The sequence below is a fragment of the Staurois parvus genome, unplaced genomic scaffold (assembly GCF_062004578.1).
Source record: "Staurois parvus isolate SC_StPar_1 unplaced genomic scaffold, SC_StPar_1.0 ptg000020l, whole genome shotgun sequence".
NCBI classification, from domain to species: Eukaryota; Metazoa; Chordata; class Amphibia; order Anura; family Ranidae; genus Staurois; species Staurois parvus.
Window position 1 is genome coordinate 14,011,831 of NW_028317816.1, and position 14,899 is coordinate 14,026,729.

General features: G+C 41.8%; 1 protein-coding gene across 1 annotated transcript in view; it reads right to left on the reverse strand.

Annotated features, from left to right (window-relative positions):
* LARS2 (leucyl-tRNA synthetase 2, mitochondrial) overlaps positions 1-14,899 on the reverse strand; it is a 269,656-nt gene that overhangs the window by 100,166 nt on the left and 154,591 nt on the right. Inside the window, exons 12-14 of the mRNA XM_089687406.1 lie at positions 8,455-8,738; positions 4,893-4,991; positions 1,667-1,804 (exon numbers count right to left, since the gene is read on the reverse strand). Of these exons, the coding sequence (XP_089543532.1) occupies positions 1,667-1,804; positions 4,893-4,991; positions 8,455-8,738 (521 nt within the window). The remainder of the gene's footprint in view (positions 1-1,666; positions 1,805-4,892; positions 4,992-8,454; positions 8,739-14,899) is intronic.

The following is a 14,899-nucleotide window of genomic DNA, read 5'->3' on the forward strand; positions in this document are numbered from 1 at the left end:
TTCGGGAGGCTCTCTTCAAATTGTATGTGATCTTCCATGTCTGAATGAATCAATGTTTTATATATCTGTCCAATCAGTGTAGCCAATGTCTACATTACCCATTCTCAGCCAGGGTTCCATGGAACCCCCGGAGTTCCTCCAGAGGTTGCTAGGGGTTCCCTGGGTTGTGGCTGATTGATCTTCCATTTGATGGTGCCTGCACAGTTCCAGGGCCAAAACGACTTGTCATAGTCATCTGCATGACAACAATGATCTCCTCAGCTGCCTGTAAGGGTAGCATTTTTACCACCACTGTAAGGGGGGCAGGCTTCCCACTGTCAAATAATGTAAAGAACATTTCGCTACTGACCTACCAATGAATTGGTATAAGCAGGGATTCCCATGAGACCTGAAAATTAAGCAAAGGGTTCTCAGGGGTAAAATGGTTGAGAAAGGCCATTCCAAATTACACTGCTCACATAAATTAAACGAACACTTTGAAAACCCATCAAATCCCAATAGGGAAAAATATACTGGATAACTATACTGATATGGATGGGGTAATGTGTTAGGAATGTAAGGATGCCCCATCGTTTGATGGAAATGAAAATTATCAACCTACAGAGGACTGAATTCAAAGACACCCCAAAAATCAAAGTGAAAAAATGATGCAGCAGGCTAGTCCATTTTTCTGAAATTTCATTGCAGCTACTCAAAATGTTACTCAGTAGTTTGTATGGTCCCCATGTGCTTGTATGCATGCCTGACAATGTCGGGGCATGCTCCTAATGAAATGACGGATAGTGTCCTGGGGTATTTCCTCCCAGATCTGGACCAAGCCATCACTGAGCTCCTTGACAGTCTGAGGTGCAACCTGGTGGTGTCAGATAGACCGAAACATGATATCTCAGAGGTGTTCTATTGGATATACATCAGGCGAGCGTGGGAGTCATTCAATGGTATCAATTCCTTCATCCTCCAGGAACTGCCTGCATACTCTCACCACATGAGGCCAGGCATTGTTGTGCACCAGGAAGAAAATAGTACCCACTGCACCAGCATAGGGTCTGACAATGGGTCCAAGGATTTTATTCCGATACCTAATGGAAGTCACAGTGCCAATGTCTAGCCTGTAGAGGTCTGTTAATCCCTCCATGGATTAAAAAGTGTTCCTTAAATATTTTGAGCAGTGTAATACAAAGGCTATCAGGAACCAAAAAACAAAACAAAAAAAAAAAACTCCACAGCAGCCCTCTTGTAAACTCCAGAACTCAAATTCTAATGTTGCTTTCACTTCTCCGTGGACTAAAACCCTTCAATTTTGTGTTAAGACAAAGTTCACCACTGAATTTTGTCGCTCCCAGTATACCAGGTAGCTGTGCTTGAGTGAAATACATTCTTAAATTTGTCTTTAACTTCCTTCTCCTATAATGCAGCATTTGTTTCTTAACAACAGATATAAAACTTTTGTCACTGGAGTGATTTTGATATACTGACATACTGATCAAATGCAAAAATAGCTTGGAGAAAATGTAAATGTGCAACGTGCTAGACAGGCAAGTGGAACAGCCTTTGAAAGATCCGGGATTCAGGCTACACTACTTGAATCAAGAGGAAAATTGATATGTAATCACTCATCTGCTTGATGAAAGTCTGCTGAAAGAATGGCCTAAGAATTATATTTAACCTGTGCTTCACCATGCCCTGGGACTGGCAAAAGTGGCTGAAGAAACGAGCGTAGTATAAGTGCATTACGGCGTGCTCCTTCCCTCCAATGTACAAATCAACGGGCATCCAGAAGTCAGCTAAGGACTTATCAAATGGCCTGTGGAAGAAAAACAACAATGCTTGTAAAAAAAGACTGGCATGGTTAAAAAAAAAAAAAAGTATCATGAGATAAAGGTGTTCATAGTAGCTGTGTACATCACAGAAAAGTTAACATTCAGGGAAGAGTTACCCGATTAGCTGGCAATATGACAGTGAGAAAAGCAATGCAGGCAGTTCTGGGACTACTCTCTGCCATGATGAAAATGATTTCAAGACTGCTAGTTATAGTAAAATGAGTCTACTGAACTGGCAATGACGACTCATCACATTCTTTCTGAAAACTAGAAAATCCCTAACACAGATTATGGATAACTTCCTTCATCAAAGAAACGCCTTTCATTATGTATGTGCTGAGTTATGAAAAGTTCACAAGGGTTCAATTAAGAGGGAAAGTGCAGTAAAAACAGCTAAATCACAGTTAATATACATATTTATAAATTGATCTGCAAGTCTGTTCAGCAAGCTTTGCCATGCAGGCAGCCCTGCTAGTCAGAATTGCTAGGTCCCTGAGCTCGTTTTTCTCCACAGATGTATAGAGTATAGTTTGGTGAAGGACTTTCTCTAAACCGGTTTTTGGAATGTTAACAAGCAGCAGCTCCTTGATGAGGCCAGCCTTGTTCTGTCTTGTCGTGTAAGCAAGCTCCCATTGTTATCTTCACAAAACTGTGAAATGCAGTAGACCTGAACATGAATGGCTCACACTTCTGCCCTGCAGTCTCCCAGTTCTGTTGTCAGGAAACCACAGGCGTATAAAGAAAGGCTGAGGTACTTCTACTACCTGTATATGGATTTATTGAATGCATAAGTTTATTAAAGGGGGCCTTTTATTCAAGCCTTTGACACTTGTCTAAACTGAATACGTTTTACCGTATTGTGCACACCTTAAGATATCATCCTTGCACTTTCATTGGGCAGGCTTGACAAAGGGGGCACCCCCCGAAATGTGTAACCATGTCCACTTCTGGAATCTCCTTCACACACCTTTGACTTCACTCCATTGCAAGCTTATGTGCATATACAAGCGCCTCTGGTTGGTGTAGGATGCCTGCTATCCCCTATCATTGCATCGGTCTGTGTATGCTGGGAAAACATCAGATGTTGATACACGCTGTTTGTCTTTGGACTCTGTGAGTGGTCATTTTTTATCCTTTTTATCTAATAAAGAAGGCTATACTACACTTAGCTGTGCCCCTTTTATTGTTTTAGTTTCCCAGTCTCCTGCGGTTGCTTCAGCTTGGTATAGAAAATTACCACACTTAGATCTCCATTCGCCTGGCAATTCATTGACTTTGTTTATGCTATTTGTCTGTATGATGACTTTGTGGACCATTCGTTTTTGTGCACAGTTGTAACATACACTGGTCTCTGTACATATCCTAAAAACATTATTTTAACAGTCACTAGCACAAGTTCTCCAACTCTCCAGCAGAATGTATCAGTTTACATAGATGAGTCAAATCACTTAACACTGGTAGGGGTGATTTATTTATTAATGCAAAACCTTAATCCCAAAAGGATTAAACATGGTTTGCTGTAACTGATTATAAAGTGTGAGCTGGACTTTGGCTTCCATTTGTTATTGTATGTAAATCTTCTAATTCATTTATAACTAGCCCACCCCCCAGACTGACAATGGTGCTGTCTGTTGTGCCTCCTACATTACCTTGAAAAAGTATTCATACCCCTTGAAATTTCCCACATTTTGTCATGTTACAACCAAAAATGTAAGTGTACAGTATTTTATTGGGATGTTATGTGCTAGACCAATGCAAAGTGGCACATAATTGTGAAGTGGAAGGAAAATAATAAAAGATTTTCAACATGTGTTACTTATCAATATCTGAAAAGTGTGGCGTGCATTTTTATTCAGTCCCCCTGAGTCAATACTTTGTAAAACCACCTTTTGCTGCAATTACAGATCCAAGTCTTTTTGGGGATCTAAAGAGTGACATTTTTGCCCATTCTTCTTGAAAAATAGCTCATGCTCTGTCAGATTGGATAGAGAGTGTCAGAACATCAATTTTAAAGTTTTGCTTTAGATGCTCAATTGGATTTAGGTCTGGACTTGAAGGTAATTGGTTCCATTAGATTTTAATTAGGAGTAGCAGAGTAAAGAGGGCTGAATACAAATGCACGTCACACTTTTCAAATATTTATTTATAAAAAATTTTGGAAACCATTTATCATTTTCCTTCCACAATTACCAGTATGTTCCACTTTGTGTTAATCTGGCACTAAAATCCCAATAAAATACATTTACTTTTTGTGTTGTAACATGACAAAATGTGAAACATTTCAAGGGGTACGAATACTTTTTCAAGGTACTGGATCTCATTCCTTCAGTGTTGTGTCTCACTATTATAGGAGATATGTTACTGGCAGATCACCAGGTGAAACCAGAGGGAAATCAGCCAAAGAAAAGAAAACTGATGCAGTCACCACATCTAATGATTGGTAAGCTGCAATATACTACATTTTTGGTTTTGGCTTTAATACAGTGTTAAATAAACGTAATGTCAATAAAATGAATATGTATGCTACTAGCAAATAAAATACTGCCAAATATAACTAAACATGTCTCCTCCCTTACAAAAAACAGTTTCATATGTTTATTCATGTGGCTTTTCTTCAACAAGCCTTTTTCTAGTGCCATCATTCAGTCATACACAGCTCAACTACCAGCAACGCTTGGTATGGGTAAAAGCTCCATGACCACTATATGCTTGAACATGTGCATTCAACCATCGTGCCCCACCTTTTGTTGTGGTCCAGCACTATCCTGAGCACTAGAGAGGATACCAAACACCTACATTTTACAAATTTGGTCAAGTCTAGACAAATCCCAGCCAGATAGTTGCACATAAATGGAGAACATGTCTACTGACATATAATGGCCTGGAGGTTCCTACACTGAGCTAACTGGCTTGAGCAATTATTTATCTACCCTTGGATTAAGCTACAGGTGGGCAAAGCAAAATGTTTTAATAGTCAAGTTACATGCTTTAATGAGTGAGGCTAACAGCCTAATCACAAGGGATACAGACAATTTTGTGCAGCTTTAAAAAACAGTTTATAAGTTCCTTTACCTGTCTGAGTTATGGGGATCTGTATATCTGAAATAGTACCATGCTGAATCCACAAATGTGTCCATTGTGTCTGTCTCTCTCACTGCATTTCCAGCACACCTAGAACACATGAAAAGGAACATTTCTAATTGTTTCAGAGATGACTGTAGCACACGTTAGAGAAACACATACAGTAAAACCAGATAGGAGAGGAAAGACTTCAAGCATCACACTAAAGGTAATTTTATAATATCAGATTTGGGCAAGAAGAGTTGGCAAATATTGCAAAGTTAGTAGAGACATATGTCAACAGACTACAGGCTGTAATTAAAGCAAAAGGTGGTTCAACAAAATACTGACACGGGTGTGAACCTTTATCCAACTCAGTGATTGTTTCTGAATTTTTTTTAATATTTTCTGACATGTTGGTGTTAGATCTTTCACTTGGAAGTTATAAGTTGCATTAAGTAAATACAGCTGGATAAAACAAAAACTGTGCTTGTCTTCATGTCAGGCTGCAAAGCAATAAAATGTGATTATTTTAACCACTTGTCTACTGGGCACTTTTACCCCCTTCCTGCCCAGGCCAATTTCCAGCTTTCAGTGTTGTTGCATTTTGAATGACAATTGAGCGGTCATGCAACACTGTACCTATATGAAATTTTTATCATTTTTTCACACAAATAGTGCTTTCTTTTGGTGGTATTTAATCACCACTGGGTTTTTCATCTTTTGCACTATAAAGGCAAAAAGAGCAAAAAAACTTTGAAAAAAAATGTTTTCTTTGTTTCTATAATAAAATTTTGCAAACAGGTAATTTTTCTCTTTCACAGATGTGAGTTGATGAGGATGCACTGATAGGCTGCACTGGTGGGCACTGATGAGGAGACACTGATGATGCTGACTGATATGCAGCACTAAGAGGTGGCAATGATGGGCACTAATAGGTAGCACTAAACGACACTCACTAGCAGTAATGCTGGGAACTTATGGGAAGCACTGCTGGGCATTGATGGGTAGTACTGATGGGCAGCACTGGTGGGTGCTTTTGGGGCTGCACTGATAATCAGGGCAGATGTCTGCTTTGACAGTTGCCGGTTACAGGCAGTACTTTCCTCATGCTGTGACAACGTGAGGAAAGTACTGTTGATAAACAGCAAGTGTATTTACATAGTGGTCAGCTGTGATTGGACACAGCTGATCACGTAGTAAAAGGCTGCTGTGATTGGCCTTTAACCGAGTCATGTGATCAGCTATGTCCAAAGGACACTGGGGGCGCGTGGAGGGGCGTTCTGGGAGGACATCATATAACGCCTCCCAGAACTGGACACCTATGCGTTTTTTGGTGCTTTTTGCAGAAATGAACTACTGTCCATTTAACATGGTTTCCTAAGGAACTATGTTCTATGCTTTTTTCAGCTGTTGCAAAACGGTGCGTTTTTGGTTCAAAAGACTTCAATGGAGATGCTACAGTAAAGAATGTAGTTTTGATGCATTTTTGATGCGTTTTTTTTTAATCTGTGCAACAACACACTGCCAAAAAAACCCATACAAGATGCAAAACGCATACATAAAAGCATAAGAAAACAAATGTGCAAAAACTCAAAACTGCAAAAAAGCACTAAGGAATGAATCAAAAGGAAAACTGCATAGATATGAACCAAGCCTAAGCCTTTAGAACAACTTTACTTTATTATTATTATTATTACTACGAGTTTATATAGCGCCAAAGGGTTTGCTCAGCGCTGTACAATAGGGGGGGACAATACATGGCACAGTACAACAAAGACAGACAGCGTACGAGGGGTAAGAGGGCCCTACTCTTACGAGCTTACAATCTAGGAGGGAGGGGGTAAAGGTACAGTAGGAAGTGGCTGGGGGGGATGAAGTGGTAGGAGGAATGAGGGAGGACTTTCATAATAAAATGCCCTCCTGAGCCTTATTGACACATTTAATGCATTTAAAGGTTTCAGGCATGTTTCGCCTTTCCTTTCTTTCCTCCAAACTGTACATATTATGTTGCTGAAGTCTCTCCTGATATATTTATCCCTCAGACCTTTCACCATTTTTATTATCGTCTCTGGACTTGTTCTATCTTATCAATATCTTTTTGTAAGTGAGGTCTCCAGGTCGCTGCTCATACCACTAACTGACACCTTCTCGCCGCTCATACCACTAATGACACCTTCTCGCCGCTCATACCACTAACTGACACCTTCACAGAAAGATGTGGCCGACCACTAAAGTTCCGCCCAGCAAACGTTGGTGCACTAGAGACAGTGAGGGTGCACTGGGGATGGGGCGCCGATTTTTTGTTGCCTAGGGCAGTACAAAACATAAATACACCACTGTCTGCTGGTGATCCCTCTAGTGATACACCACAGAATTCTAATCACTCTTCTGTTATCTCATTTTGCAGTCATCTGAAACACAGTAAATACCCCCAAATCTCTTTCCTCTCTATTAAGATATTTTTTTTATCCTAGGTAAAGAAAAATGTACTCCTTTCCATGCCTGAAGAAGAATGTACTTCTTTCAATGTTTTAATTATTTTATTTTCATATATGTGTGCAGGGTAGAATAACCCAACACAATGACTTATCTAATTAACCACTTCACTACTAGAGCAGATTTTTTCAATCTTTGCACACCTGTTAAAATGCATATTTTAGGCATGAAAACTAGCCCCAACAGTATATATTTTCTGAAAGCAAAAACCCTGGAGAATAAAATGGTAGTAGTTGCATTTTTTTATGTCATATGATAGTAGTGCATGTTGATCAAAATATCAAAATATTTATTAAAAAAAAAAAAAGGTACACAAAAGTTAATTTTAGTGCAAACAATAATAATAATAAAATATCAAAGATGATGTTGCAACGAGTAAACTGATACCCAATGTGTCAAGTCTTAAAATTATGCAAGTTTGTGAAAAAACAACAAACTTTGGTACCCATACTGTCTATAGGTATTGCTTTAAAAGCCTTTAGAGGTTACCAGTTTAGGGTTAACCCTGAATGATGGCCCTTTCAAAAAAGGCACTGGCAGACAAGTGGTTAAAGGACTGCTTTATAAGAGATTGCACCATTGCTCACTGCTGCTTTGTTATATGTGGGTACAAAAGGTTTTATCAAAACATCCTGACATCCATGTCTTACGTTACAACAAAAATGATCAAAATGAGCAACAGTGTCGGCAGATATTGGCTGAATCACATTATTTGTTCCATTAGCTATGAAAGAGGAATGCTGCAAGCCATGTTTTATTTGTACCAGGCAGTTGTCACTAATAACACATTTTTTCCTTTGAAAGAAGATGAAAGCTGACCCTGAGCAGACTGCAAGAGTAGAAGAGTGGCACAAAAATAAGTCTTATAGGAGAACTCTGTTTCCTATGTAGTTTTACTGGTCCTACTTGCAAAGCTAGTGAAAATGGCAGTTTCTACTGATCTTGATATTTTGTATGTTGCTGAAGTACTTAACTTTCCAGAACATTTTATGAAAGGCACAAAGAGAATAAGGTAAGTCAGGTAGCTCTACTGTGAATTTGGAAGTGATGCATGGATTATGTTGGGTTCTTTTACCTTGGACACTTGCAGTTCACCCAGTCTGTTACAGCTGATAAAGGAGATGAGCCCTTCCCTGTGAAGGAAGTCACTTTGGGAAGGAGCACAGGTAAGTCTTCATACGGTACAGGGACAGTACCACATGATTTGCAGTGGATGATGGGGATAGGTGTTCCCCAATAACGTTGTCTTGATATGAGCCAGTCCCTTAGCTTGTCACTAGTCAGGTGTCCACCAACTCCCTCATCCTGGGCTTGTTGGGTTATAGCGCAAAATGCTTCATCTCTTCTCAGTCCTGTGAACTGAAAAAAAATCATCACACCTTAGTATATTATATTTGATAATACAAGGAAGATGTGCATGTAAAGAGATATAACGTCTTAGGGCCAATTCACACTAGACCACACATGTTTTGGTTTTGACAACCCAATCATTTAATTGGGCTGCCAAATGCAGAGGTAGTGCATGAGCTACTTTTACAAATCGCGTTGCACCAAAAGGCATAGTACTGCATTTGCTAGATGCTTTTCAGGTACCATTAACAATTAATCGCACATATGCTTTTAGTAAGGGCAGTGCATTTGCCTGCAGTGCAGGAAACACACCTTTCCTGCACCACATTCTGGGGTGGAAGGGCCCTAAACCATAACACATAATGAGAAAAGCAGTATTAAATTAAAAAACTAAAATGTTATATATTGCAGCTCATCAATCTTAAATGTGTTTGCCACGTTAGTTTTATTTTTAGGCTTTTTTTCACCTGATGATCCAGCCAGGAAAAAACTTCCTGTCTTAGGGTTTCTGCACTCCGGACGGAGAAGCAACAGAGATACTTTTGGACAGACACATCTAGGGAGAGGGTAGTATTAGATGTAATAAAAATAAAAGCAAAAATTTTAAAGTGAACTCAAAATACTTGTAACTATAGAAATATACTGTATAAATATTAAGAGCTATGTGGAAAATAAGCTAAAAATGCAAAGTCCATCAGAAAAAAACAGTGCATGTCCATAGGTAGATTAAACCACAAATCTTTAATCCAGGCATTAGAATCATCAAAAGTAATTAAACATCTCTTGCTTTCTTTGTGGCTGCTCCTCACATAAGTGGGGAAATCAACAACTGATATACAACCTACAGCAGGGCATAGATGAGTTGAAAACCAAACAAGTATTAAAACTTTTACAACTTCCAGTTCCAGCACCGTATGGAGAGGAGCCGTCCCTGGTCCCGCCGCCCTCCTCCACCGCTGCTGTCCAAAGCCCGCTATACACTTCGGGGGGACCCCCCCTCTGCCTCTGGAATTCATGGACCGCTTCGTGGAGAAGTCCCAATCCCGCTCCTCTTCACTCTGCCGCCTGTCACAAGGGGACACAGCGGCCGCTGCAGCCAAGATGGCTGCCGCTGAAATCATCCCCACTGACACAGGGGATGGGGATCAGCAGAGCCCTCACCAGCCACAGCCTCCTACTCCTCAGCCTCCAGACCCTGTCTCACCAGCTGGCATCACCCACACAGTTATGGCACTCCTGGCACCCACTCTCATGGCAGAGGTCAACAGTGCTGTTCTTAAAGGGCTAGAACAGCTACACAAAGATCTCCACACCCAAGCCCACAACATTACACAGATGGAAGATAGGATCTGCTCCATTGAAGACGGCTCATTGGCTGTTTCTGCGGCAGTAGTCCGACTCACCACAGTCCAAAGAGATCTTCAGGATAAGGTAGACGATCTAGAATACCACTCACGGCGGATTAATTTGCGCATTATAGGCCTGCCCGAGTCGTATTCTTCCTCCATGCTGATCACCATATCTGCTACGTCCATTCCAGAGCACTTAGGCCTGCGACACCCCTGCACAGTTGAAAGAGCCCACCGCCGTCCGACTCTCAAACTAAACCTAGGCAGGTGATTGTCCACTATCTAAGATACGCTGACAAACAGGCCATCCTTCAGAAATTTTGGCGCACACATGCTTTATCTTTGCACAGACACCAACTGCTCTTGTTCGCGGACCACTCCATGGAGGTTATGCGACAAGGTCTTCTCTGCAATCTGCTCCACTCTCTATCACAGGCAGGTTAAGTTGACTTTGGCTTATCCCGCTGTTCTTCATATCCAGCCATCGGATGGAGAAAGGCTATCCTTCAATTCACTGATGGAAGCGGAGCAATACCTCAACGGTATCCCTGAAGCATCCATGGATCAAAGTCCCTCTTCTGCACCGTCTTCCTCCTCTCCCCAAGGGGAAATTCTGCTCCCTTCCAGAATCAACCAAGTCCTCAAAAGCCACTGAATAAATGGGTGCGCTTTGGTCGGGCCGAAGATCGCTATGTTACCCGCTGACTTGTTTCATCGGATATGTAATGGTTTTCCGTGTTTTTCTATGCTTTCTCAGGGACCGATATAATTTGTCTTATAATGGCAAATGTTTGGTATTTACCTGTTTTGTTCATGCCTCTCCTGTGGTGATCCGCCCTGCACACCTGTCCCCTCGGATGGGCGAAGAGGGTCTTCAGGTACTTTTGTTCCCCCTTTCACCATTCTCCTTCCTTCCTCCACCCCCACTTTCTTCCCCCTTCAATCGCTCTTCCCCCCCCTGTATACGTTGTTGTCCAAGACAGTAGTGGAGTGTTGAGTGCGGGAGCTTCACTGGATTGCTCTATGCGGAAAAAAGTGAAGTTCCCGATCTACCTGGGGAGCTTCTTCCCATTTATTAGAGAAGTTCTGCATTTATTGTTTTGCAATGTTGTCTTTTATTGCTGCATTTCCCTAGGTAACGAATATTGCTCTGATCAGCCTGTACTCGTTGGGGTGATGCCTGGCGTGATTCTGCCCTATTGTAGACATTTTCCAAATTTTGTACTACGATAGACATGCCTCCACCTGATGACAGGGATCACTTGAAGGTAATCTCATGGAATGTTAAGGGACTAAGCTCAACGAACAAGCGTATGCAAGTACTATGTCATTTGAAACGTTTGGGGACAGATGTAGCTCTCTTGCAGGAAACACATCTCTCCGCCAGCAATCTTTCTCATCTTTCGAGACTGTGGGTGGGTCAGGTGTTTGGTTCTTCGGCCGTGGGCTGTAAGGCGGGAGTAGCTATACTATTCCACAAAAATATGCGTTACAATGTTCGCTCTGATTCTGAGGGTCGCAAACTCACTGTCCATATTACTATCGCCTCTCGTAAAATTACTATCTCTATTCTATACGCTCCCAATTCTCCAGGACAAAACTTTTACCAGGATCTGACTTCATGGGCCTTACAAATTCCATAATCCTGTCAAATCCTGGGTAGGGACTTTAACGCAGTTATGCACAATGATATTGATCGAAACAGAGAATATCCCACGCGACGTCCCAGACAACTTTCTCGGTATCCCCCCTCAACCGCTTTAACACAATCTATGGGTATGCTTAATATGCATGACGTATGGCATCTCCAACACCCGACAGTGAATACACGTTCTATTCATCCCCTCATGACTCTCACATTGACTATATTTTTTGCTTGCAGTCTCTCTTGTCCATGCTACGTAGAACGACTATTTCTGATATGGCTATTTCCGACCATTGTCCCATCCTATTACAGCTGTCTGGGTTGAAAACTCCAAAATCCCGAACCCCTGGCACTTCCCTGCTTATTTACCTAATAAAGAAGACTTCAAATCTTATTTACTTGCGGCATGGCAGTAATTTGCAGGCAGGAATGGAGCTCATTTAACCATTCCTAACCTATTCTGGGAAGCCGGAAAGGCATTCCTTAGAGGGCGCATAATCTCCTATGCCCCGCAATTTAAGAAAAGGTCCCAACTGCCTTACCAACAGGCAAGCGAATCTCTTTGTCAGGCACATATCGCGCTCTCTCGTAATCACACGCACGAGAATAGGCAGAATTGGCAATCTGCCAAACGAGCCATTGATTATTGGGCTGAACACCAGGAAGCAGCCAATTTGGCCTTTTCCACTTTTATAGATATGGCAATAAGGTGGGAAAGCTGTTGGCATGGCTTAGTGCGGGAGCTTGTCCTTGTACTCCCACTTATATCTCTGCGCTCCGGTCACCCGCGGGCAATGTCGTATCGCTGTCATCTGATATTAATGACGTTCTTACATCCTATTATACTTCCTTGTATTCACAGGACCCTAATTGATTCTAGAGCTGCCGAGGACTTTCTAGCCTCTATTAATCTTCCCAAGATTTCTGGATCCCAGCTAACCGCCTTAAATGCTCCCATTACACGAGGCGACATTTGTGCGACTATCAAATACCTACTGTAGCAATCATGCACACAGAGATGGACGCGGTCATCCATTTTGCTCCAAACCCCTCCATATTGTATCTCCCTCTCCCAAATCAGATTCCTCCAACATCCCCCCTCCCTCTCTGTTTAGTGACATGTGGTCTGTTTGTTGCAGAGATCACAGGCAGCAAACTCATTGGGAGGGCGGCATGGCTATAAAACCCCCAGCCGAGCTGGTGCCTAGATGCCTGTTAGCTCACAATCTGGGATATCGTAAGACCATAAACCAAGCCCTAACGGAGCTTCAAAAGACATGCCAGGGAGTCATAAAACAGGCTTACATTTTAAAACCCAGCTTTCCATATAATTTTATATCTCCAAATAGGAAATAATTACGCAAACATGGAGCACATATTCGGATGGCTCACTTTAAGACAAGTCGCCTGGTATATTACACCCCCTAGCTGGCATATACAGGAGAGCAGAAAATTATATCTCTTTAACCACCCAAGCAGGTATCTCATATTTCATATGTAGATATTCCGCAGAAGATTTTGGTTATTAATCTACTTGTGGATAGAATGTTATATGTACCTAGGAAAAGTCATTGCCCATAGTATAATTTGTGAAGGCTTTGGTCATAGCCTGAGCTCCCTGCCTACACAACCCCCTCCCCAAATGAGGCGATTGGTTCTCTGCTTCAGGGAAACACCCTGCTGAGTTCCTAGATAAAGGCTGTGGTGCTTGAAGTAAAGGTGAGCTGTGTTGAGCAAAGTTGAAGAATCTCCCTTTTAACATCAGAACTAATTTTGGGAGATAAAGCATCCTTTTGGCTCATGAAACCTGATCTGCTTAAACCAGGACGTTTGGCAAGTACTTTACCTCCCTAAATTCCTTTCCGTTATCTCTTTGCTGTGCTATTGTTCTCTGTATATTTATATATATTGGCTACATCTTTTTCTGTAAATATTTGTATTGCACCCTTTTTACCTTTTAGTAATAAATCTTACTTTCTGAAAGTGTTGAACTGTTTCTAAAGCTCTGTAATGCAAACTAGGACTCCCTGCCTCTGAAGAGCGCTACTGTGTGTGTGTTTTAAACTTCGGTATATGTCTTCCTGCGGTGACAGTGGTATATCGACGATTATTCAACTATCATAGTGTTATTGCTGATATTGCAGAGTTTCCTCTTTCTCTGTACAAAAAGGAGGTGGTGGCAGTGTGAAGAGTTAATTGCGTAATTAACCTGACCCAGTAACAATCGCTCTAGGCTGCAGTTACACATGTTGTGGTCCATTAGCTGGAAAATCTGTGTGCAGGGTGCAGCTGGGCGTGACATTGTTACGCACGTGACAGCGCTATTTTAGATTGGCTAGTCCTTCGGTCACGAGTTTGGTGAGAAGGGCTGGGGTCTGACGCCGCGATCGTCACACCTACCCTCGGCTAAAGCTCCTGGACTCGACGGTCTTAGTGCGGAATTCTACAAATTAACTTCAGGATTCATCCCAGACACTCTGCATCATGTCTACAAGGCAATGTGGGAGGATGGCCCATATCTTCCGACTGGCTCCCAAGTGCACATTAAGCTCATAGCTAAGGAAGGGAAAGATCCACTGCTCCCAGGATCATACCGAACCATCTCTTTAATCAATGTAGATGCCAAAATACTTTCCAAAATCATGGCATTCAGGTTGGCTCTACTGCTTCCCGAAATACTACATTCGGCCCAATCCTGGTTCGCTGGGCAACACTTAACATCCGCAAAGTACTATTAGCCCTGAACATGCTAAAACAAACCCAGAGATAGATCTAGCACTTATATCCTTAGACGCCTAAAAAGCCTTCGATAACATCAGCTTTGCTTGGCTCTTCATGGTTATGAAGAGGATTGGTTTCTCGGTACCTATTTTGGAATTTTTAGAATGCATGTACTCCTCATCCACGGCTAGACTAATCACATCTGACTTTATTTCCTCAAGCATTTCCTTGACCAAAGGCACTAGGCAAGGCTGCCCGCACTCCTCCCTCCTCTTTTATATCGCCCTTGAAACTTTGTTCAGATGGCTCAATTCGACGTTGGGGGTTACTGTTGTCACGATTGGCAACCTTACTCTCCGCTCAGCTCTCTTTGAGGATGATATACTACTATTTTCCTTGGATCCACCCAAAGACTTCCTACTACATCAGGACCTGTTTGCGACCTTTCGTAAGTG